The sequence below is a fragment of the Pimephales promelas genome, chromosome 18 (assembly GCF_988280905.1).
Source record: "Pimephales promelas chromosome 18, fPimPro1.hap1.1, whole genome shotgun sequence".
Lineage (NCBI taxonomy): Eukaryota > Metazoa > Chordata > Actinopteri > Cypriniformes > Leuciscidae > Pimephales > Pimephales promelas.
In genome coordinates, this window is record NC_142786.1 from 4,543,462 (window position 1) to 4,567,156 (window position 23,695).

Below are 23,695 nucleotides of genomic sequence, written 5' to 3' on the forward strand. Positions count from 1 at the left end.
TGACTAGTCAGTCTAGCAATATTTTTATTCCTTTATAAATAAGTATACAGTAGTGTTTATATTAATGGGTCATGAAAAAGATGCATCTTCAGCCGTTTCATGAAAATGGCTAAAGACTCAGCAGCTCGGGTTGAGTAAGACGGGTCATTCCACCAGCATGGAACATTCAAGGTAAATGTCCGTGAAAGTGATTTTGTGCCTCTTTTAGATGGCACCACACAGCGGTGTTCACTTGCACAACGCAAGCTTCTCCAGGACACATACGTCTGAAGTAGTGAGTTTAGATAGGGGTGCAGAGCCAGTGTTTGTTCATCTTATATCACATAGCTGGATTCAAACTTTAAAAGCAAGGTTTCAGCTCTACTGAATGCATGTTTAATTCATGAGAAGTGCTCTGAATTTGTTTTTTCTGGGATGTTCTTGTCATTTCAGTGCACGGCTGTAAGAACTGAATACTGTCCTATTTGGAGCATCAAGGTAAAATATCAACTTGATTCATCCTCAAACTGGTCTTAGTGTGGCAGCAGACCAAACCACCTAACTGGCATACAACTGCACTACATTGCACTGTAATAATGAAATAAACGATTTAAAGGTCTGAGAGGCTGACCTAGCGATTGTCACCTTGTGCTTTCTGGAGGTCTTGACCTATACCTTTAGCAGCTGTTTTTACGTCTTAAAATGTAAACATATTTGTTTATATAATCCCTAATCGGGTTACTTTTAATTACTCAAGGATTTGTTTAATTCTGTTTTTCTCCACTGAAAATGATGAATATATTACCGTTACTGTTACTGTAGCCCTCATGCCAAAATGGATGATTTTAAGCAAGTGTTTTATTTGATACAGTTATCATACTGCACCCCCTGGTGTTTGAAAACTGTGCTGTTTTTAGAGCATATTAATTAGCTGTATTAGGCTCTATACTTTACAGGAAACATATGCTGCAGACTTTGAAACAGAGTTTTGTTTAAATAGAGTGATATATATATATATATATATATATATATATATATATATATATAAAGAATACCTCAAATTATCTTTACGTCTCGTTTTGCCTAGTTACAAGACCAGGCAGTTTAACTGTTGGTGTGAGTCCTGCAGTCTTCTTTCTCTGCACTTTGCAGTTAGTAGAAACAGGAACTGGGGCTGTGGTATATTTCTGGCCACAGATCGCATGCACGACAAGGCAGCTCTTTTCCTGCTGTTTACAACTTCAAAAACTCATTTAAAAGGTTTTACACACAAAAAAAGGAAACGAACAACACTTCTTGAAAATAAAGAACATTTACAGGAGGTGAAGAATTTTTGTTCACCTCAAGAGGGCAGACATATTTTTCTTGTGGAAGTAATGAATGAGTGACTTTTACAATGGCTCCAGTAGCCTAACAGGACATTTTGCATATTCAGTCACATGCTTTTGTCCATAAGTCCAGCATCAAGAACTTCAATGGGAACCAAACGGTTCAAGGTCCAAAAGATTTTGATAAACGAGTTCGAACAGGAGAGTCACGAACGCCAGGAGCATCACAGAACAGAGCAAGGCGACCATTTGAGCTTATAAAACTTTATAAGAAAACTTTGTTATTTTTTTTAAATGAGTGATCGTTTCGCTTGATAAGTTCACTTATTGACTCTCCTTTTCGACTGAAGAAAGAATGACATGGATATCTTGGACGACATTGGGGTGAGTAAATTATCAGCAAAAGTTTTTTTTTAAAGTGAACTACTCCTTTAAATGTTTGTGGGCGTGGTCAATATAATAAATAATAAACATAGATTTTTTTTTTGCCAAAAAATCAAAAACTATTTATCTTAAAAAGGTACGCTGGCAGACAGCTCAATTTCAACGCACCATGCACCACAACATGCGTTTGAATCTGTAATCTACCATGATACTCGCCCAGCTTTCCTCAGATCATGCAGCGTCTGTTTTACCGTAATCAAAGTAGAGGAGCGCAGTCAATATGCTGGAAAATGGAAATAGCATGCGCGACAAGAGTAGTGCATAACTGGATATAATAGGGGCAATAACTGAGTATCTATAATCTACTAAACCTTAAAGAGTTTTAAATTGACCGGGTCATTTATGCTCAACCCCTCGACCTCAGTCCAAAACTACAAAACGTCGGATGCACAAACCTACTTACGGCTTTATCAAATTACTTTTATTGAATGTTGAAACGGCGTTTTGCCATGGCTTGTTTCTGGGTTATGTGCGCAAGTCGTTTTCAAATTTGAGGCAAAATGGCGAAGAGGTCGTCTGAGGGAAGATCCCCTTGTGGACTACTTTAACTCCGAGTGCGTCTTCACGGTGTAGATTACGGTACAACCTACTAAGGGGTGTATACATGTCCACGATGTGTTTCTCGAGAAAGGGGTAACTGTTGTTTTTCTAAGCAGTTGTTCTGGGAGACTTCTGTATATTTAACGCTATTTTGGAGGGTGGGAAGAGGAAGAATGACAAAGGTCTTTCAACGGAGCGGTTGTAAACATGAACGGGTCCCTCTACATTTCGTTTTTCCAAGGTCAGCTGGAGTCCGCACTGGAGCAGGTTGTGCAGCTCGCCGTTCAGGAAATCACCAAGACTGTTGGGGCCACTTTGAATTCAATGCTATTGGAAACAGCCACCAAAGAGCAGGAAAATCAGCGTTTAAGGGCAACCCTTCAGTCTCGGGAGCTAGAAAACGAAGGGAACCGGAAAAACAATGCGTCTAAAAGAAAAACAGATGCGAACGATGGAACAAAGCAACACACCCCCAGTCAGAGCTCTGAATGTGGCGATCAGTCTGAAACGCTCAGACGTGAGCAGAAAGGGCGAGCAGTTGGTAAGACTAAAACTGTTTTTATTGAGTAGAAAATAAATAAATGCCTTTCATATATTGCACAATAACCTGAATAATAACTGAAGCGCTTGTGTTTACAATGCCAATCGGACTCGAGGGCTTGGTACGCAGTAGCAAGGGTAAACACCATTTTGAACGGAAGGAGGAAGTCACAATAAACTTAGTCCCTAATTTTTTGTGCACCCATGTATTTCAATTTCCCAATTGTGGTTAAACGCCCCTTCAGAAACGTGTCATGAATTACCCAGTTGTTAAATCCCAACCATGCCCTGTTGGAAAATACAGCTTTAGGTCGTGCGGTTGGTTCCTTGCTGGCCATTATCTGGTTTTCCAGACATCATGCTTCAAAAACCAGCTTAAACTGTTTTCTTGCTGGTCCACCAACTTGCACCAAATTATGACAAGCTAGAAACCATGCAGCTACCCTTATCTAAACCATGACTAAGAGTAAAATCAGTCTTATTTGTATGTCTAACTTATTTAAGTCCAGATAGAAATGAAGATAAACTCATCCATAGAAGTCGTTTAAGTTAATGGGCTGTTTTTAAAACCAAATCCTCTGTGGAAGGAAGTGTGCAAGTCTGCAGAATTGTTCTAAGTAGACTAAAGGGAACAACAAGCCATTGTTTTAGACAGAGTGTTTTGTCTTTGTTGAGTGGAATCGGATCATTTAAGGAAGTTTTTGATGTCTGGTCTTTGAAATCAATCTTTCTCAGCAGTCCTCAGGCCTGTGTGGGCATGTACACATAGACGGTTTGATGTTGGACTGTGGATGACTTGTTATGACTGCTGCCAATGGCTGGTTCGGGTGATGACGCTTCTGTCGTTGAGCTGCTCCTTAGCGCTGCTTTTCATACTGCGGTGACGGTAGCCATGGGGAGGGTGTCCTTGTCTTGAGTTTTAGCCAATGGATGGGGTTAGAAGAAGCCACACCTTCCAGACCCTAGGGAGGGTATCCATGTTTGGGGTTTGGGGGGGGTATCATGAGAGTCTTCATTCTACAAAAGCAGAGGCTTCGGCCAAATTACAAAGGAGCCCAATGATACGCTTTGCATGTCAACATGCTATGGTGATGCATACAGGGTTTTTTTTTTTAAGATTGCCCATTTAATTTCTTTGATTTTAGATACACCACTAGACTAGAGTCAAATATCAGATATTTCCATTTACCTTGCATACAGTTCATAATTGCACTTGAATAGGTACATCTTTATTTTCAAATTCTTAAAGTCAACATCAGGGCTCAACAGTAAGCATTACTGTCAGTATGAGATTGTTCCAGGCCATTTTAAACCACTGCGTTGTCGCTTGTCACTGAAAAACATCGTATGCCTTGCCTTGCAGACATAATCTGATGTTTTTTGTGATTGTTGCAAATTCAAAATTTGCAGACAATGCAAGAATGACTGGAGACAGTTTTGGGAGCATCAGAAAAGGAATGTTTTAAAAAAACTACAAACCAAGGAATATTTCGCAGTGTTTGCTATCGTTTTCCTTCAAAATGAATTTATGGAGCTACGTTAGCTGTGTAATTTGCAGCCTGTTTTATAATCTTTTTTTTAAAGACTTTTGTGTTTGTGAAGAGAATTGAAAACTTAAGAAAACAAAAAAATATATATATTTATAGCGGTAACACTTTTCAATAAGTTTCCATTAGTTAATGCATTGAACTAACCATGAACAACACCTCTGTTCAGCATTAGTTAATATTTGTTAACGTTAACTCACACATGTACTAATGCATAATGCAGTGCATATAGTAAGTTAAGTTAACCTTACAAAACAGTAAAGCTATTTATAGGCATTGGTCATGGTTAGTTCATGTTAACTAATGCATTAACTAATGTTATCTAACCATGCTATTCATTTGAATTGATGCATTAGTACATGTGTGAGTTAACATTAACAAATATTTTATCCAAATTGTAAGTCGCTTTGGATAAAAGCGTCGGCTAAATGAATAAACATGAACTAATGCTGAACAGAGATTTTGTTCATGGTTAGTTCATGTTAACTAATGGAATCTTATTGTAAAGTGTTACCTTTATAGCAAAAATGAAAATTGATGAGGTTTTGTTTAATTTTTATAATTATACTTTTTTTTGTTTGGTCATGTTTTATGGTTGGGCCCGAATGAATCTTTAATTGTTGAGCCATGAAAATTAAATCGAAATGGATTTTAATGCCTTTTTTAATGCATGTGAATAATTCATTAGTTCTCATTATTCCAAAGCGATAAAAGCCTCTGAAACTACTTTTTCATTTTTGATTGATGTCACAGAGTGCTCTTACTTTTCAGGCTGTTATCACTCTTCACTCTGCCATCTGAACTCATCACAAAAGTAGACTGAGACCGCTGAAAAGATGGGTCTACTTTTCTTTTTCTTGAAAATCCGGTTTAATTTTGCTAATTATCACATTACAGAAGTAAACTGGATTTTTATGTTGTGAGATATGATATGTTGCAGATTTTCATCATTAGTGTGAGCTGTGGTGTCAAATTACATAGGGTTTAAGAATTAAGTAAATCTTCTTAGCCAACATAGTTTGATATCGACAGCTAATGATTTAATTGTTTAATGACCAAACATGTATGTTGTCTATATTGACTTCAATCACTAGTTTTATTGTGTTTCTGTTTCTGAAGTTTTGATTAGACTACCTGATAATTATCTCATACAATTAACATCTGCACTGCAGTACTGAAAGATTTTAGACTACATTTTAGGGTACAGTTACACAGTGTAGTAGTTGGGGATGCCTCTTTGTAAAGAAACACGTAAGATGCATGCACACCATTTCCTCATTCAGTAGCGTTTATTGTTTAATAAAACGTGCATTTTAATTAAGGTTTGCGTTTGCAAGCCCCCAAACTGCCGTTGTTATGCCGTATGTTATTTTATACCAATACCACTCAATTTTATACAGTATGTAACAGAAATAACCCTGCTCCATCTCTCCATCTCTATTGAGAGAAATCCTTTGGTAGTGACATTCTTCTCAGATTGCTTTAAAATCTTGACAGTGTAATTGATGCTTTAAATCTGAACTTTTGCTTGCTGAGAGTAAGGAGGGAAGCAAATTGGTTTGATTCTAATAAATGTCAGCCAGCGGTCTTATTTGGTGCAGTTTGCTGCGGTGTGTGGATGGTGCAGTGAGAGATTGGAGGGTTTATTTGCTGTAACTACCTGTTTGTGTCACAAGAACCTCATCGTATAGATTTTTTCCAAGTAAATATGTCATGATGTCCCCCATTTTGTCTCCATTTTTAAGGTCAGTTAAAGTCTGTTATGGAAAGAGTGCTGGAATTTGCCGTTTGTGAGCTGACCAAAATTGTGGAAGACAGCTTTGACGACCTGCTCTTGGAGTTCACCAAGAAGGAGCGGGAAAACCAGATACTGAAAGAGCAGCTACTGGAAAAGAACATAGTGGCAACCAGTGACGTGGTTGATGAGGTACCGGAAGACTTTGAAAATGACTCCGCCTCTCCAAGCAGTTCCAAAGTAGAAAAGCAAAAGTCGAAAGGCCTTCAGGACCAATCACCCAAAAAAGGGTGGGAAAAGGATGAGACTGAGCCCACCAATGGTACAAAGTTCAAAAAGACATCATTTATATGAAATAGAAAGTGACAATGTTTTTTAAAGGGATACTCTACCCAAAAAAGAAAATTCTGTCATCATTTACTCACCCTCAAGTTATTGCAAACCTGTATGAGTTTCTTTCTTCTGCTGAACGCAAAGGAAGATATTTTGAAGAACGATTGGAACCAAACAGTTGTTTGGGACTTCCTTAGTAGAAAAAAAATACTATAGAAATCAATGGTGCCAATGTTCCAATCGTTCTTCAAAAGGTTTGCAACAACTTGAGGGTGAGTAAATGATGACAGAATTTTCATTTTTGGGTGGAGTATCCCTAACATACAGAAGTGTGAAGTTGGATAGAATTGCTTCGTTTTTGTGTAGAACAATGTGGGAAGAATTTAATCCAAATGAATTGTGCCTGCTGATAACATTGTTCATTTGCATGCGAGGTCTGCGTTGTTTTAGCACACGGTTCACTAAAAGAATTATGAAAACCAGGTAGTTGTACAAATGCAATTTGTTTGGGGCAGTTGAACTGTCCTTTACTGTAACTGAATGTCAATGTAACAGTGTTCCTATATTGTGATTGGATATCAGGCTGGATTTCTTGTGATTTATAGCTCCCACGATCAATAGAATAATGCACAAACGTCTCTTTTAAGTCAAATATGGCCATTGTTCAAAAACAGCAACACACCAAAACTGAATTTCCCCTGTTATCAACACATTGTTTTGGCACGCCTCAGTTGTTCAAGAAACACAAATACTTTTTGCCATCTGTTCTTTGGGTTCTAATTCTATTTTTAAGCTCTTATGTAAAATCAAAGCAGACCTGGCCAACAATTTGTCCCAAGATGGCTCACTTTAAACATCTTCAGACAGATATTGCCTGTATTGCAGGTAATTAGTGAATAACGGCCTGTTTACACCTGGTCACTTCATGCGTTTTACTGATCAATTTATCCAAACTATTCCATTTACACCTGGTCACATAAATGGTTCGGCACAGCACAGTTCGGCTCGGTGCGACTTGGTGCGCCTTAGCTCGGTTTCCTTTTCCACTGCTGATAGTACTGCTTCAAAGTGGGTGGGATTATAGTCTGATTGTTATAGTTTATCTGCTCCTCAGCAACCAACGAGAGGAACGTCTGCAATTCGTCCACTGACCACGATTCAGCCATTTCTTTTTTGGACGTTTTCTTTCTTAATTTTTTCTTCAAGCAAGTAGTTTTAAAACAGGTACTACAGCAGTGGCTGTTACAGGCTACTTAAATCTAGCGTTTGATATCTCGCAAATACAATTGCGCTGGTAGTGACTATTCTGTCTGACTGACCAATCAGTGATCTGCAGTGTGTTCACATCACATTTTAGTATCAGTATGGTACGCTTGGAACCTCAACAGAGGTGGTACCATTTAAAGCAAGCCAAAGTGAGCCGTACCGTACTGTACCATGCAGTGGAAAAGCACCAAAGTGTGCCGTACCGAAGCGTGCCGTACCGTACCATGCTGTGGAAAAGCGCCAAAGCGTTCCGTACCGTACCATGCAGTAGAAAAGTGCCATAAGTGCTTGTGCTGAAACATGATTTTGTTTTTCAGTTACTTCATTTAATTCAAACTTTTTAAAATGAAAAATCACTTTGCGGAATATCGCATGTATTTAAAATCGATTTCTACATTATTTACAAATGAAATACAACTAAACTCCTCTGGATCCTTGTTTAATAGATCAGCAAGCAAAGTTCATTTGGATTTCCAGTTTAGTCCAGTGTATAACCCTAATTATGAGCTTGTTTTTAAATGGAGTAAATTAGGCTTAAAAATAAGTTATTGCTCTTCATTTTACTCCTTAATACATTTTTTTTCATCAACAGACCCAGACAAGCAGACTGTCATTACAGTGGCTCAAGACTGGGTGCCCATCCTGGACAAAGTCTTTGGGCAGAAGTGGTGCAGTGACTTCTGGCAAATCAAAGAGGTCACCACCAGTATGGAGGAGCGCACCGAGCTGAGCTCGGGGTCGGTAACTAACATGGACAGCCTAATCAGAGAGACGCTCATGCCGTCTTGCTTGGCCACTCAAAGGAAGCTGGAGCTTGAGGTGGGGCAGCCGCCCTGGTTGCAGGTAGACGATATGGAGGTCGTTTCTCTATCCTCAAACACACATGGCGTTCCTGTCGTCAGCTCCACAGGTAGGCGGCGCTGTGCTGATGATCTAGTGCGGTTATAATTTAAAAGCATACTGTTACGTTCCACCCAGTCTAGGATAGGGGAAGCAACATTAATAAGTTAATGATAACTAAAGTATTAACATAAAACACAAGCTTGAATGTTCATTCACAAGAACAGAAATGTGGTACAACAAGGTTTATTGGTGTAACATTAGTATAGGAAGTGTTAAATAACTAACCCAATCTAAGAAAAAGGAAAGAAACAACTACTTTAAACGGGAGAAAAGCATAGCATTGCAAAAATAAAAATGGCACCCACTCCCTAGAACTTGGTGCCATTTTTATTCCTGTTGAACGTTTCAAATCGCTCCCTTTTTATACACAGGCGACAACTCTCAAATCAGATCCCCGTCTATGTTGCAAAGACTCCTGACGCTTCCATCCCAGCTGCTCGAGGATGACGACGAGTCCATGGATGCCGTTCCCAGTCAAGAAGTGTCCGTGGACCCAGCTGATTCGCAAGACGACAAAGGTTCAAAGAGTAACCAGGCGAATAAGAAGAAAGAAAAAGCGGAGGATGAAGACGAGGTGGACGACGAAGATGACGACGAGACGATGGCCAGGTGTGAGTCCTCGAAGCCCAAAGGTAGGAGGAAATCCCATGCTTGCAAAGAGTGCGGCAGAAAGTTCAGCCGACCGCACCTTCTCAGAGCTCACCGGCAAACGCACGAGGAGGCGCTCAACCAATGCCCAGAATGTGGGAAGAGTTTCTCCCAGTCTTCAAGGCTTCAGGCTCACTTACGGACGCACACGGACAAAGCAATATGAGAGCGTGTAGATAGGGGAAATTAAGCAAATGGAAAGGGATGTTTTCAAATGTTTGTTGCTTTTCAGAGTCAGACTTTCAAATTCATTTCAAGTAGGGATGCTCCGATCAGGATTCTTTGCAGCCGATACCGACTACCGATTTCTTATCATTATCAGCCGATCCTGATCATTTAAACTTTATAGAAGTGATATGTACGCTCTCTGTTGACTGTCATTGTTTTTTTTCAGATAAAGTAATACCACAGATGTTGCCTTGGTTATATTATTTATAGTAATTGTTTCAAGTAAGAATCAAATATATAAGCACAACAAATATTGATTTGAACATTTAAATAGGCCATTTTAAAAACATCTTACTCAAAACACCATAGATATTAAGATACTTTGGCTTAATAAAGAGCCTACACGACTTTCTAACTGAACATAATTACAGTCACTCACTCATTGTTGCTCCACAGGATGTTTAAATTATTTTAACTTTGAGCGCCGCTTTAGAAAGCTTAATCGATTAGCAACGATTCACCTGGGTTACTCTGAAGCTGATGTTTCTCTTCAGTGGCGTTAATTCAGTGCATTGAACAGAGCTGACGCCAGTCATGGGAAATCCCCTTAAAGTCGGCATGAAATCTTCTTTTTATATGTAATCTTGTAGTGTTTTTTATAAATGATTTGTCTGTGCACTTCATTATTTTTTGTTTTAATTCATGTACCCTTATAATCTTTAATCAAATACATTACCCTTCCCTCCCCTCTCGAAACAATCTCTCTTCTCTTTCGGTCACGTGCCATGGAGAAAGGGTGCGGCCAGATCCGATGAGGGTGCGGCTATCAGACTTACTAGCCGCGATTCCACTGCCGGGCCAAGGCCGAGCTGTGCTAGTGCGTGCCAGGGCCAGTCGCGTTTCCACTGTCACTTCCGGGGCTTACTCGAGGCCAACGTCAAATACCTACATCAAATAGGTGTGCTCAAGGTAGAAGGCGGAGTTTATTGCTGTTATGGAATGATCTGAAGCAAGATGCGCATTTCACATATCGCGCAAAATAATCGCTGCTGGAAATGGAGAATCGCCTGTACGGGTCTGTCGAAGATACCAAAGCTCGTCTGAGCATTTGGGCAGAAGAAATGGTCCGACGTCAATGTGACGAAACGAGGACGTTATAAAATACATCGATGCTGAACTTTCTAAGCTAAACATTCAGCGAGCAGCGCTTCAAGTTCAAGAAAAAATTAAATAGTTGCAGACGCAGTATTGTATTGTATTGGCGACTCGCGAGACAATCGGGACACTATTGCAGCCACGGCCGGCGAGTTAATATACATGCTATCTTCCTAACTTAAAAAAATAAATAAATTCACAATACCCGCTGAAATGGGTTGGGTTGTATGACGTTTGATCCAGAAATGCGTGTTAGGGGCGGGGTTTAGGTCAGTGCTGTAGGGCTACTCGCTCGGCAGTGGAAACGCAAGCCCGGTACTTGAGGCACTGGCTCGGCTCGGCTCGCTGTTAGCCCTGGCACGGCACTAGCCTGGCAGTGGAAACGCGGCTAATGTAAACTGGCATTCAAATCTGCCTCCATTTTGTTTGCAACGCCCAATCTCCAACGATTCAATCAATTCCCGAAGGACGAAATCAAGCCCCGCCCTACATTTTTTTTCTAATTTCAGAAGCCGTTTCACTCGGTCGGATATACGTTACAACAAGGAAGAAATGACATCTCAACTTCAGTTTCATGCCGACTTTAAAGGTTGAAAGGATACTATGACGATACTACGAAAAAAAGTATTTGAAGAAGGACAAATCCTCACTTTCTCTGTCGCTGTCTTTTCTCTCTGTGTGTGTGTGTGTGTGGAGGAGCTGCCTCAGAGGCAGCGAATCAGGTTTGTTTTCGACCTTATTTACAGCAGCATCTTCTTTGATTATTTTAACGAAAGCAAGGCTATGAGGGATAGACATGCATCTCTTCAGTGGGTTGTACTACTATTTAATGTGTTTTTGAACTGTTCTGCTGACAAAACACTGCAAAAAATATCTTTCCGAGAAATTTTTGTAGACAACGGCAATATGAGCTGTGGAAAATTATAAGTGATTTAGGGGCTTTATACAGCGGCTGCCATTGAAACCATAAGTCTGTCCCTCATGGCCTCACCTTCATACCTGTCATGATGCTGCTCTGAATGCGGTCCGTGAAACCCTTCCTACACGTGATATTTCTTTAGGACTGCAGGGGACTGCGTTGTTAAAGTTTGTCGTCATTGCACCATCAAATTGGGATTTCGGTTTGTGAGATCGGATCTGCGGCCCATCTATCGGAGCATCCCTAGTTTCAAGTACTGAAGGAAGTACAAAAAACTCGTAGCTTTTTTGTTTGTTGAAAGGTACTTGTACATAAAAGGATTTGTCTGACATGATTTAAAATGTTGTTGTTTTTTCTTTTTCCCTAATTTTGGGGAAAATTTAAAGAAACATACCATTAACAAGCTGTGTACACTGTGTAAATATCAGAGTAGGGCTATATTGACATAACAATAAGGATTGAAGAATTTCCATTTGGCGTATACACGTTTTAAACGATCTTTGTAAATATTTCATATGTTACACAAAACTATCATGGAAAAGGAAAGGAGAGCAGTTGCTAGATCCCTTGCAGCATTTTGGTCTTGTTTTTTTTTTTTACTTTTTAAATGTGTAAAAATGAACTAGAGATAGTGTAACGCGTCTCCTGCGATCAAATCCACCATCTTTTCCTTACTTGCTTATTACTCAACATGAAATACCTCTTATGTTCAGATGTCATACTGGATTTTTTATATAATTAAGGTTTTGACTTGTATACATTTTTGCTTTAACCTTTCATCATGGATAGAGGATGGCTTACAGTTTTCGACTTGAAGTTGCACAATTGTCATCATTGCGTGACATGCACAACCAAGAAGCTGTCTTCAAGAGGCAAGGAGTCTAAGGATGAAGAAAAGTGCATTGAAATGATTATTGGAAAGTTCCTAAACCTTCATATTGTTGGTTCAGTGACTATAAGCGGATCTGACTTTCCCAGAATCCTCAACTAGAGTAGCGTCTTCCTGTACTGATTACGTTGTAGTGTTTGCATGGCTCTACATCTTGAACTTTGAGAAAGGCTCAGTTGCTGGTTGCGATATTTGGTTTTCCCAGCATTCTGCGGCATACATCTAAACATGGAGTCTTCCTTGTGGAAGCTGTTATCTACAGTTTTCAGAGAGACAGACGAACCCTGCACTTACAATTTGTGCCCTATATCGAAGGGAACACTAACAGCGGAGGAGTCCTATTTGTTACGCACATTCCCTGAAGATTTACAATATCATCTTTGTTGGTAATAAGCATGATGGGGAAAAAGTACAAGGTGTTACTGTTACTTGGATCAATACCTCATCGATGGGACCATATGCTTTGGGACTTCTGCGATATCAAGAGTTACGGTCCTTTTCAAAAGAAACGTTTACAAATGGAACGGGACTTGCTGTTGGCCTACTTATTATTTGATTGTGCATTTTAAAATGTGGCTTCTTTTGTTTAACGCTACCTAATATCTCTCTGTAGGAAGGTACCAAGAACTTGCGACCCAAAGATTACAATGAAGGGAACCTTATGTGAACATACATGCGCTTAAAAGATTGTAGTTTTGTTTTGTTTTTTCATTATGGGCCATTACATGTTATATAATGAACCCTAAGGCCCTGTCCCAAATGGCACACTTCATATGCACTTGTGGTCTTGTGAACTTACAATGGCTGCTGCGTGTGCATGTCAGTTTAGTCCACATTACATCACAGAAGGAACTCGGAGGAAGATTGCAAGGGCTTAGGGTTTCATTCGGGACTTATTTTCGAGGTTATAACGTATCTTAATGTGTTATACTTGGCATGCTTGGTTTGGCAAAAAAACTAACCCTGGTGTGATCGCTCCGTTAGTGTGGTTGATTTGAACAAGTGTGAACGCTACCATCTGAAGTCTGGTGTGCCTCACACAAGCGGACAGAAATCGCTGAAAAGATGGGTCTCGCTCCACTTCCAAACGAACTATGTTGCGTTGGACCAAAGAGACCAGGTGAACGCTAAGCGGACCAGGACTATCTGGGTTTTTTAGTTTTTTTTGGTCCGAATCAAGCTACAAGTGTGAACACACACTTAAAGGAGTAGTTCACTTTTAAAAAAACTTTTGCTGATAATTTATTCACCCCCATGTCATCCAAGATGTCCATGTCATTCTTTCTTCAGTCGAAAAGAAATTAAGGTTTTTGATGAAAACATTCCAGGATTTTCTCCATATAATGGACTTCAATGGGGACCAAACAGTTCAAGGTCCAAAAGACAGTTTCAGTGCAAACTGCAAACTGTTCAAAGGGCTTTAAACGATTCCAGACGATGAATAAGGGTCTTATCAGGCGAAACTCAAATGGTCGCCTTGCTCTGTTCTGTGATGCGTGTTCGTGACTCTCCTGTTCGAACTCTGAACGAACCTTTTTTCATGTCATTTGGTTTATTCAACGAACGAAACGAACGAATTGAGTCGGAAAAAGATTAGTTCATTTTGATAAACGAGTTCAAACAGGAGAGTCACGAACGCGCATCACAGAACAGAGCAAGGCGACATTTGAGCTTATAAAACTTAAACTTTGTTATTTATTTTTTAATTGAGTGATCGTTTCGCTTGATAAGACCCTTATTTATCGTCTGGAATCGTTTAAAGCACTTTGAACAGTTTGCACTGAAACTGTCTTTTAGACCTTGAACCGTTTGGTTCCCAATGAAGTCCATTATATGGAGAAAAATCCTGGTGATTTTTGAACTACTCCTTTAATTTTATTTGTAGACTATAATGAAGAACATCATCTGTCGCTAGTGCCTAGATTTAACCGTTCAATAAGCTAGCTAATTAATTCGTTGTTTAGTACCATGCCTTTGCTAAGAACTTACCAGAACTCCTCCTTTCTCGTGCTTTGTGCGTTCATCTAAACAGCCAACTATAGATATTGTAGTAGTTCTCTTTATCCATGTTACTGCTAGTCAGATCTGACTTCTGTGTAATTAAGATTGTTAAAAAAAAAAACTTTGCTCGTTTCATCGATGCTGGAGAACGATACTGGAAAGGGATAGTTCACCCAAAAAGGAAATTACTCAAAATATAATGTTCCACACAAGAAAGTCAATCATACAGACATTAGGGTGAGTAAATTATTACAGATTTTACGTTTTTGGGTGAATTATAGTTGATTGATCCAAATCACTGAACAGGGCCTGGTGATATTGCTATATTTCCATTTGTTCTGTGTCACAATAAGCAATTTCAATTAATATTGAAGGACTAGAATTTTGCATTTAATTGAAATGCAGTGAAATGGCCCATCCATTTATCAACATGAATTAAAGAAACTGCGCATGTAAAATATATTTGGGGTGCAGCTGTTTATTCTGTCAGTAATGACGAATGTGTGATGCAGTCTCTTGTAAAAACATTTTAAAAAGATGTTGCAACTGTGCGGTATGTACGTAGTGCCTAAAATAGTTTGTGTGTGCGTGTTTGCAGTCTGACTTTCCATAAGTTGATCATGATGATAATAACTCTATTGACCAGCATTGATATCCTGTAAGAATGCTTTTACCTGTTCATTTTTGTATCCTTTTTTATGAAGCAAAATCAACAGTAACCTTATGCCAAACAGTCAGAAAAAAACTGCATTATTCTTACAAACTACTTGAGCATTTTGATGTTTTGTTTTATGTTTTGCATGATGACTCCTTATATCTGTTTTATTAAGAATCTGTATTGCATTGTATTGAAAAGAACTGTTCTTCAGACCAATTGGATCAACTCTTTTCCATGGATCATGTGTAGTAGTTTTCTGTTGTGTTGAGTAGCTCTGAATGGATTATAGAGGATCAGCATTTGATTTGACCAATAAATGCCAAGGATGACGTTTTGTACCATTTACTTTTTACTCCATTATATATTTTGCGCTGTTATTCCACACATCCATACCTCATTGTTGTTGGTAGTCTGAAAGCTTTGCATGGAAATTGTTTGTTTGCTCAGTTCATTACCTCAGGACCTATACACATAGTTGCATGATTAAAATAGACAATTAACTGCTGCGTTAAATTTTAATTAACGCCTTTGTGTTTACATTCAGTTATAATTTTGTTAAGATAACACCTAAATTGGGGAAAAAGTGTTGAAAAACTCCACTTCATTCATATTTGTTACACTGTAAAAAATGATATGATTAATAAGTTATGACAACGTATATTTTTTAAGTCCGTTTAAAATAATTTAAGTTGAAATTACTTAAACATCCAAGTTGATTGTACTTGAAAAAATTGTAATGCAACTTTTTTTTTTTTTTGTTTTTTACAGAACATCATTGTTATGATCCAGGTAATTATGAACCACACACGGAAAATCAATTCATATCTAATTATTTTCAATGATGCACAGAATGATCAGAAATTGTTACTATAAGGAAGTTGGATATATTTGATTTTGGTTTGGTTTATATCTTAAGAATGCTTGTTGTAACCAGCATTTAATTTTTCCACACAAAAGAAAAAAAAAAAGAAAAAGATTGTTTTTTCTATCACTGAAATGTCTTTTAATGTGACTTGAAGTAGTTGTACATTTGAATTATGGCAATACATTAAAAGGTGGAAAATTGCATCCATTACATCCTTTGTCATTTTTCATTCTGAGTCTTGAATTGTATCTCGTATCATCCATTCAGTGCATTTTTGAGTTGGGTGAGTTTCTAAACTCTATGGACTTCTATGGACATCTCTCTATGGAGAGATGGATGTTTTTCAAAAGACAACCAAATAAATATCCCTAAGGGTGTTATTAACTTTCTAATAAATTCTACAGTTAAGTCCTCCAGCTAGATGCAATTTGAAAAAGCCTTCCTGTTTGATGCTATTGTGATGTACTAAGCAGTAACAGATGTGTGATGCTTGCAATTTGATTCATATCTGTTGTGGAACTTGCTGCATATGCAAGGTAAACCGTCACAGAGAGCAAGTGACACAGATATCCAATTGTTCTTTTCAAGAAAGAACATGAATATATAAAGTTTGTCACGCATTTGTGAATGATAAAGCTTGAATTGAACGAGAATGACATCAGTTTTTGTACAGAAGTCATTCAGTGGTAGAGTGAAATCATATTATGTTTCAATTTATATTCTCACTTTTGTTACCCACTTTCTTTTCAGGTTAAAGGAGTAGTTCACTTTAAAAAAAAACTTTTGCTGATAATTTACTCACCCCCATGTCATCCAAGATGTCCATGTCTTTCTTTCTTCGGTCGAAAAGAAATTTAGGTTTTTGATGTAAACATTCCAGGATTTTCTCCATATAATGGACTTCAATGGGAACCAAACGGTTCAAGGTCCAAATGAGAGTTTCAGTGCAGCTTCAAAGGGCTTTAAACGACACCAGACAATGAATAAGGGTCTTATCAAGCGAAACGATCGCTCATTTAAAAAATAAATAAAAAAGTTTAAGTTTTATAAGCTCAAATGGTCGCCTTGCTCTGTTCTGTGATGAGCGTTCGTGACTCTCCTGTTCGAACTCGTTCATCAAAATGAACAAATCTTTTTCGAGTCATGACTCGAAGGGTCCTAGATAAGACCCTTATTCATCGTCTGGTGTCGTTTAAAGCCCTTTGAAACTCATTTGGACCTTGAACCATTTGGTTCCCAATGAAGTCTATTATATGGAGAAAATCCTGGAACGTTTTCATCAAAAACCTTAATTTCTTTTCGACTGAAGAAAGAAAGACGTGGACATCTTGTATTACATGGGGGTGAATAAATTATCAGCAAAAGTTTTACTACTCCTTTACTACTAAAAGTGAACTACTCCTTTAAGAACCTTGTATGACAAATGCAATATTTTATCTAATTTGTTTTGGCTTAGTAAAACATCCACAGCACAACACATACCTCTTCTTATGCATTTATTTGATTATTTTTTTTACCATTTACTCTTAATATTTTGTGCATGAAAGCATTTATATTATAGGCTTTTTATGTAGGCCTATACAAGACAAGAATATCAAATGATATGTTCATTTATTACTAATGGCCCACTTGCCATTTGCAAAGGAATGCAGGTCTCATAATTTACACATCATTGCTTGATGATAACCATGCAATATCTATCCACTTCTGGAGTGTCCAAGCATGTGATGCTCCATAGCACTCAGCTTTTGTCATGAGAAGTAACTGCAGATGTGTGTTCCTTCAGATGATAGCACTAAATGAGCAAGAGTATGAAAAACACATCTGGCAATATTTGCTTAGTACGTGCAGATGTTCATTTCATTTCCCTCGACCGTGCGTCCGTTGATAAAACGCACGAAAACGAGCATTTGTCGGAAGTAAACAAAGTAGCTGATCAAAAAAACGGTACTGCTGCGCGCGCATTAACATTCGTACGACGGAAGTACAACGGCTGAAACGGAGGAAAGCGACAACTGGAGTGAAAACGAAGCGGAATTAGTCAATGAGAGGGAGGAGAGAGAGGGGGGGAAAGAAGGAGTGTGTGCGACAGGGAGGCTGCTGGACGCTGGGGCCGAGGTGGACGTGGCGGGTCCGGCAGGGGTTTGGTGTGGGTTCCGCTTCGGCGCGTTGACGGCCGAAAAAAAAAAAGCAATGAACAGGTAAAAAATCGCCGAGGCGTCCTCACGAGCGTTTTTATTCGCGTTCTCCTGTCTTCATCTTTTTTTTTTTTTCTTCCTCCTGTCTCTTCTGATAGGTAGTGATGAGAGTGTGCATGTACCGCGCAAGTCATGCAACTCACCACATACGCTCTTCTATCGCAGCGAGCGTTTTCCATTGTTATGCAAAGGTGAACGAATCGACGTTTGCGTTCGAAAGTTGCGGCTGGGTCAACTTTCCCTCAGCGGATCGTTCAGTCGGCTGATGCAGCGACGTTCAGCTACAAACAAGATGGCCACTGGCTCACGCATGCTGAAGCTGTGGCATTTTCACCCTCCTGTCTTTGTACGTTCTTCATCACCACCGCTGGAAACACCGAAATGCGCCCTGCATGCCGATATACCCGCTATTCGAGACCCGTTCTGTGCTTGTATAACACGTTCGCCGTTACTAGGCGTCGTGGATTAAACGGTTCTCTTGGAAAAAAAAAATCCAAAAGATTTATTGTGTGCAAAAACGCCGCCAGATTCAAGAAAGGCAGCAGAAAAGTGCATGATGCGTGGCGAACTAGCGGAGCTAATGTTACCTTGACTAGTTGCTTAGTAATTCACGGCAAAAGTCAACGAGCCTTTTTGCGCGTTTTTACTAAGTAACGTTACATCTAGGCTATAAGTTTTCTTATCTTTTTATTTTTTGGTCTGTCTTCCTATTTTTCGCCGGCCCAAAATGTGTAGGCTAACGTTACTTCTAGACAGTCGGCTCACACAATTACACAAATGACGCGACGACGTTGTAATTACACATTTATAAGCTTGAATCTCCCTCTTTTGTTTTGTTCCCGCAAAAATTTGCTTGGTATTTATATTTTGTGTAACTATTTCATAAAACATTCTGATGTAAACATCTGGTGATTCTCCAATGTGTCAGATTGACTTTGACATCTTGATGTGAAGATGGATGCGATCATTTAACATGTTAATGTGTTCAAGCATTTATTAATATACCAAAGGTGTCAACTAATTTTGAGTCTTGCATAAACAGGTTTGTCACATGCATTCAAGAAACAGCCATTTTGAAATGACTTGAAGTATGTGCAAAATATCAAATCATGTAAAACTTTTGCCCAATTTTGACAGCTAAAGTCCTCCACGTGGTGCTTTCAAATCATGTCAGAATATTTGCATTCTTGTGTTCAGTCCAAATGAATGCCACCAAATAAAAATGACCCTGGAAACCCGAACATCATAACCGAATCAAATCAATAATGAGATAAGCAAATGGCTTGAAGTCATAAGATGTAATTGTTCATTGTACAATATAGTTGTTATACATTCTGTTCATTGTTTATGTATTGCAATAAAGCTAGCCCGTTACCAGGTCTGTGATGAAACTTGTGTGAATAAACTATGTTTCCCATCATTCTCCATTGCATGTAATTAAATAGATAAATAAGCATCAAGTACACACCTAATGTGCATCCTTTGCTCTTCATTATGTTTTATTAGTGCTATAAAAACTTCATGTGGTTGTTGGGAAATAAAAAAGGATCACAATAGGAAATTGTCCACCAAGTCTCAACATAACTCAATATATATTTATAAAGCATTTTCAAAACTACCAAGGTAGGCCAAAATGCTTTACAGAAAAGAAAAAAGATACATAAAACATTACATAGAAAGACAGCTTTTCTAAATAAGTTATTTAAATGCCAATGAACATAAGTCACCATAAGAACACCAACTTTTGCTAGGCGTGTGTTGGGTGTCCTCCATCTTTGGAAATGCGTTTTGCACTGGTACGTGATTTTCCTGTGGAACACCACACCAAAAAACGATTTGACGTTGACACGGGCTCAAATGTGCTTTAACAACGGGATATGACATTTTGGTACCATTGTGGAAAATCCTTTGTGAAGTTATTATTATTTTTATACTAATTCAATTGCGGTTTAAATGCTGTACATTGAATGTTTTCCTTCGTTTGTTCCCTCTCCATCCAGGAGCCAGGGGACTCACGGTTGTTCCTAACCCAGTTCAGAGGTTGCCTCGGCAGCAGTGACAATCCCCGCTCAGGAATCCCGCTTTTATCTCTGTGAAAGTAAGGTGTATTACTCATAACGGAAGCTTCGGTCAGGCGGTGGACTAGCTTCCACCAGGATGGCTGAGTTGGAGACAGAATGCATCAGTTTAGGACTGAATAATTTGGTGTCGGACTGCGACTCTCCGCCGCTCGACTCTTTGCGAGCGGAGTGCGCCACGCCGACCTTGACCATGCTCTCGTCAGAATGCAGCACGCCCACGCTCAGCTCGCTGGCGTCCGAGATCGTGGAGCCCATGGCCATGCTGCCGTGCATCAAAAGCGAGCCCGACCTCGACCCCATCAGCACGGTGGACCTCTCGGTGATTCAGCCCCTGTGCACGGCAGAGCTGGGCTCGGAGCAGATCAAGATGGAGATCAGCGGCCTCGACTACATCAAGTCGGAGCACCACGGCGACCTCCATTCCTTCCACAGCACGGAGCTGGACTCCTACAAGTCGCACTATGAACCCAGCCTGGTGTTCGACTACATCACCCACGTTTCGGACAGCCTGGAGTACATCAAGTCGGAGCAGCATTCGGACCTGCACAGCTACTACGCCAGCGAGCTCGGCGCCATCAAGGCCGAGTACGAGCCCAACCTCATGTCCAGCCACATCAGGACCGAGATGAACACCCTGGAGTCCATCCACATGGCGGAGCTGCGCACCGAGCTCAACAAGCTCCGGCCCGAGACCGCCATCGACGGCATGGGGAAAATGGACTCCGACTTCCCCTCCGGAAACCTTTACGAACTGACGTCCGTCCAGGCCAGCAAAGCGCCTGCCGCGCACAACCAAACCAGCACAAAAGGCCACGGGCCCCGCAAACCTCGCAACCTCACTGGTGAGAAGCCGTTCTCCTGCACGCAGTGCGGGAAGAGCTTCAGCACCCTGGGGAACCTGAAGACTCACCAACGCATCCACACCGGCGAGAGGCCTTACACTTGCTCGCAGTGCGGGAAGAGCTTCGGGCAGGCCGGCAACTTGAAGAGGCACCAGCTCATCCACACGGGGCAAAAACCGTACACCTGCGCGCACTGCCCGAAGGGTTTCACCAAGGCGGACGACCTCCGCTCGCACCAGCGGCTGCACACGGGCGAGAAGCCGTTCAGTTGCGCCGAGTGCGGAAAGTGCTTCGGGCAAACGAAGGAACTCAAAGCCCACCAGTTGAGCCACACGGGAGAGCGGCCCTTCTGCTGTTCGCTGTGCGGCAAGAGCTTCACTAAAGAGACGAGTTACCGCAATCACCAGCAAATCCACACGGGCGAGAAGCCGTACAGCTGCGCCCAGTGTGGCAAATCCTTCAGCAATTCAGGGGTCCTCAAAACTCACGAGAAGATTCACTCCGGGGAAAAGCCGTTCGGCTGCACCCAGTGCGGCAAAAGTTTCGGCCGCTTGGGACATCTTAAAGCACACCAGCAAATCCACTCGGGCGAACGGCCGTACACCTGCCAGCATTGCGGGAAGAATTTCAGCCAATCAGGTCATCTCAAAGCACACGAGCAGATTCACAAAAGAGAACGGCCAGATCTTAGCAGTGGCAGCAGTCTCAGTAACGACAGTAGCTGAAACAAAACCTCATTACATCTCAAAAAGTATTACCCTTTTTTTAAATTGCTTTTCACTTCTTTCTTCTTCTTTTTTTTTTAAATAAAAGCTACAATATATATAAATATATTATAAAATATATATGTTTCATTATGTTTTCATACCTTACATCTCTTCTTTTCTTAATATCTTCTTTTGGTTACAGTCGTGACTGATTTTCTCTTATGAAAGTGTCTATGTTTGGGATCGGTGAGCTTACAGAGAGTCTTTGTATCTTGTCTGATCTGTGTCGTAGTGAGTGCCATTCTAGTTTCTTTCCTCCAGTAAAAATACTCAGTGTACACGTTTATTGATAATATGTAATTCCTAAACCATGTACTGGAATGAATTATTAAAGAAACTAATGTTAAAAAAAAAAACGAAAACATCTGCTGTTATTTTTGAAACCGGGTTTGAATAGGTCTCCATTTTCTTACAGCAATGGTTGATAAATGCAAAATGGTTGGTACAATTTTTATTTACCTGTGCATCTAATGACAAAATAGAAAGAAGATGGAAAATTAAAGGAGTAGTTCACTTTAAAAAAAACTTTTGCTGATAATTTAATCACCCCCATGTCATCCAAGATGTCCATGTCATTCTTTCTTCAGTCGAAAAGAAATTAAGGTTTTTGATGAAAACATTCCAGGATTTTCCAAGACTTCAATGGGAACCAAACGGTTCAAGGTCCAAGAGACAGTTTCAGTGCAAACTGTTCAAAGGGCTTTAAATGATTTCAGACGATAAATAAGGGTCTTATCTAGCGAAACGATCACTCAATTAAAAAATAAATAACAAATTTTAAGTTTTATAAGCTCAAATGGTCGCCTTGCTCTGTTCTGTGATGAGCGTTCGTGACTCCTGTTTGAACTCGTTCATCAAAATGAACCAATCATTTTTCGTGTCATTTGGTTCATTCAACAAACGAATGAGTTGACTCGCAAAAAAAATTTGTTCATTTTGATGAACGAGTTCGAACAGGAGAGTCACGAACGCGCATCACAGAACAGAGCAAGGCGACTATTTGAGTTTATTAAACTTAAAATTATATTTTTTTTAAATGACCGATCGTTTCGCTTGATAAGACCCTTATTCATCGTCTGGTGTCGTTAAAAGCCCTTTGAACAGTTTGCACTGAAACTGTCTTTTGGACCTCCCATTGAAGTCCATTATATGAAGAAAAATCCTGGAATGTTTTCGTCAAAAACCTTAATTTCTTTTCGACTGAAGAAAGAATGACATGGACATCTTAGATGACGTGGGGGTGAGTAAATTATCAGCAAAAGTTTTTTTCAAAGTAAACTACTCCTTTAAGGCTGGTGTGTGTTGTCTACTTGATTGTTTGAGTGTGGCTATTTTGGGATTTATTGAAAATATCTGTAACTCTTGCGCCAAACTGTTAAAATTGCATCAATGAAACCATGACAAACAATGTCTGCACCTGTTTTGGTCTACTTCCAGTCCAGTAAAATCTGGGATGAATGTAAGTGGTAGAAGAACAAATTCTAGAGACTGGACTCTCTTAAACTCTTTTTTTTCTTATTAGTTCCCAGTTGCTGTTTAAATGTTTTGTTTTTATATTTACATGCGCTTCTTATGAGTCATAAAGTGTTTAGGACAATTTGTTGACTGTAGCTCAAACTCTGGAATTTCTTGCAGAGGTGTTTGAGAGAAACAGGGAGTGCACATATGTTTTCAATCAATTTTGGTTTTAAAAATAGTTCATCAGCCAAGTAACGTTTAGCCATGAAAAAGTCCAGTTCTGTTCTGTTATTAACATCAGATGTATTTCAGACCAAGAAACTGGTGATTTGGATTTTGGGGTAAATAAAAGCAGACATTATGCAAGAGCATTCATCCCAGAAGATAAGAAATGTACTCTCTCTCTCTCTCTCTCTCTCTCTCTCTCTCTC

General features: G+C 39.7%; 2 protein-coding genes across 12 annotated transcripts in view; both read left to right on the forward strand.

Annotated features, from left to right (window-relative positions):
• LOC120485597 (uncharacterized) overlaps positions 1 to 16,128 on the forward strand; it is a 78,384-nt gene extending 62,256 nt beyond the window's left edge. For 2 of the 9 annotated variants that reach the window (XM_089122681.1, XM_089122684.1), the window contains 4 exons: positions 2,533 to 2,832; positions 6,124 to 6,435; positions 8,305 to 8,622; positions 8,987 to 16,128. In XM_089122681.1, coding sequence (XP_088978807.1) covers positions 2,533 to 2,832; positions 6,124 to 6,435; positions 8,305 to 8,622; positions 8,987 to 9,429 — 1,373 coding nt within the window. In that variant the 3' untranslated portion in view covers positions 9,430 to 16,128. Of the gene's footprint in view, positions 1 to 432; positions 478 to 1,650; positions 1,692 to 1,796; positions 2,833 to 6,123; positions 6,436 to 8,304; positions 8,623 to 8,986 lie in introns of those variants that run through there. The other 7 variants (XM_089122686.1, XM_089122683.1, XM_089122685.1 and 4 more) reach the window with 6 other exon arrangements.
• Positions 16,129 to 17,767: 1,639 nt separating this feature from the next.
• LOC120485596 (uncharacterized) lies at positions 17,768 to 21,841 on the forward strand. Of its 3 annotated transcripts, none has more exons than XM_039681414.2 (3): positions 17,768 to 18,119; positions 18,215 to 18,462; positions 20,117 to 21,841. In XM_039681414.2, the coding sequence occupies exon 3, from the start codon at positions 20,274 to 20,276 to the stop codon at positions 21,762 to 21,764; it is 1,491 nt and encodes a 496-aa protein (XP_039537348.1). In that variant the 5' UTR covers positions 17,768 to 18,119; positions 18,215 to 18,462; positions 20,117 to 20,273; the 3' UTR covers positions 21,765 to 21,841. The 3 variants fall into 3 exon arrangements, with proteins under 3 accessions (XP_039537348.1, XP_088978935.1, XP_039537347.1); XM_089122809.1 differs by having other exon boundaries at positions 18,219 to 18,462; XM_039681413.2 differs by lacking the exon at positions 18,215 to 18,462.
• Positions 21,842 to 23,695: the final 1,854 nt, after the last annotated feature.

Excerpts from the sequence above, each read along its gene's own strand:
- LOC120485596 (XM_039681414.2), top strand. The coding sequence starts at position 20,274 with ATGGCTGAGTTGGAGACAGAATGCATCAGTTTAGGACTGAATAATTTG.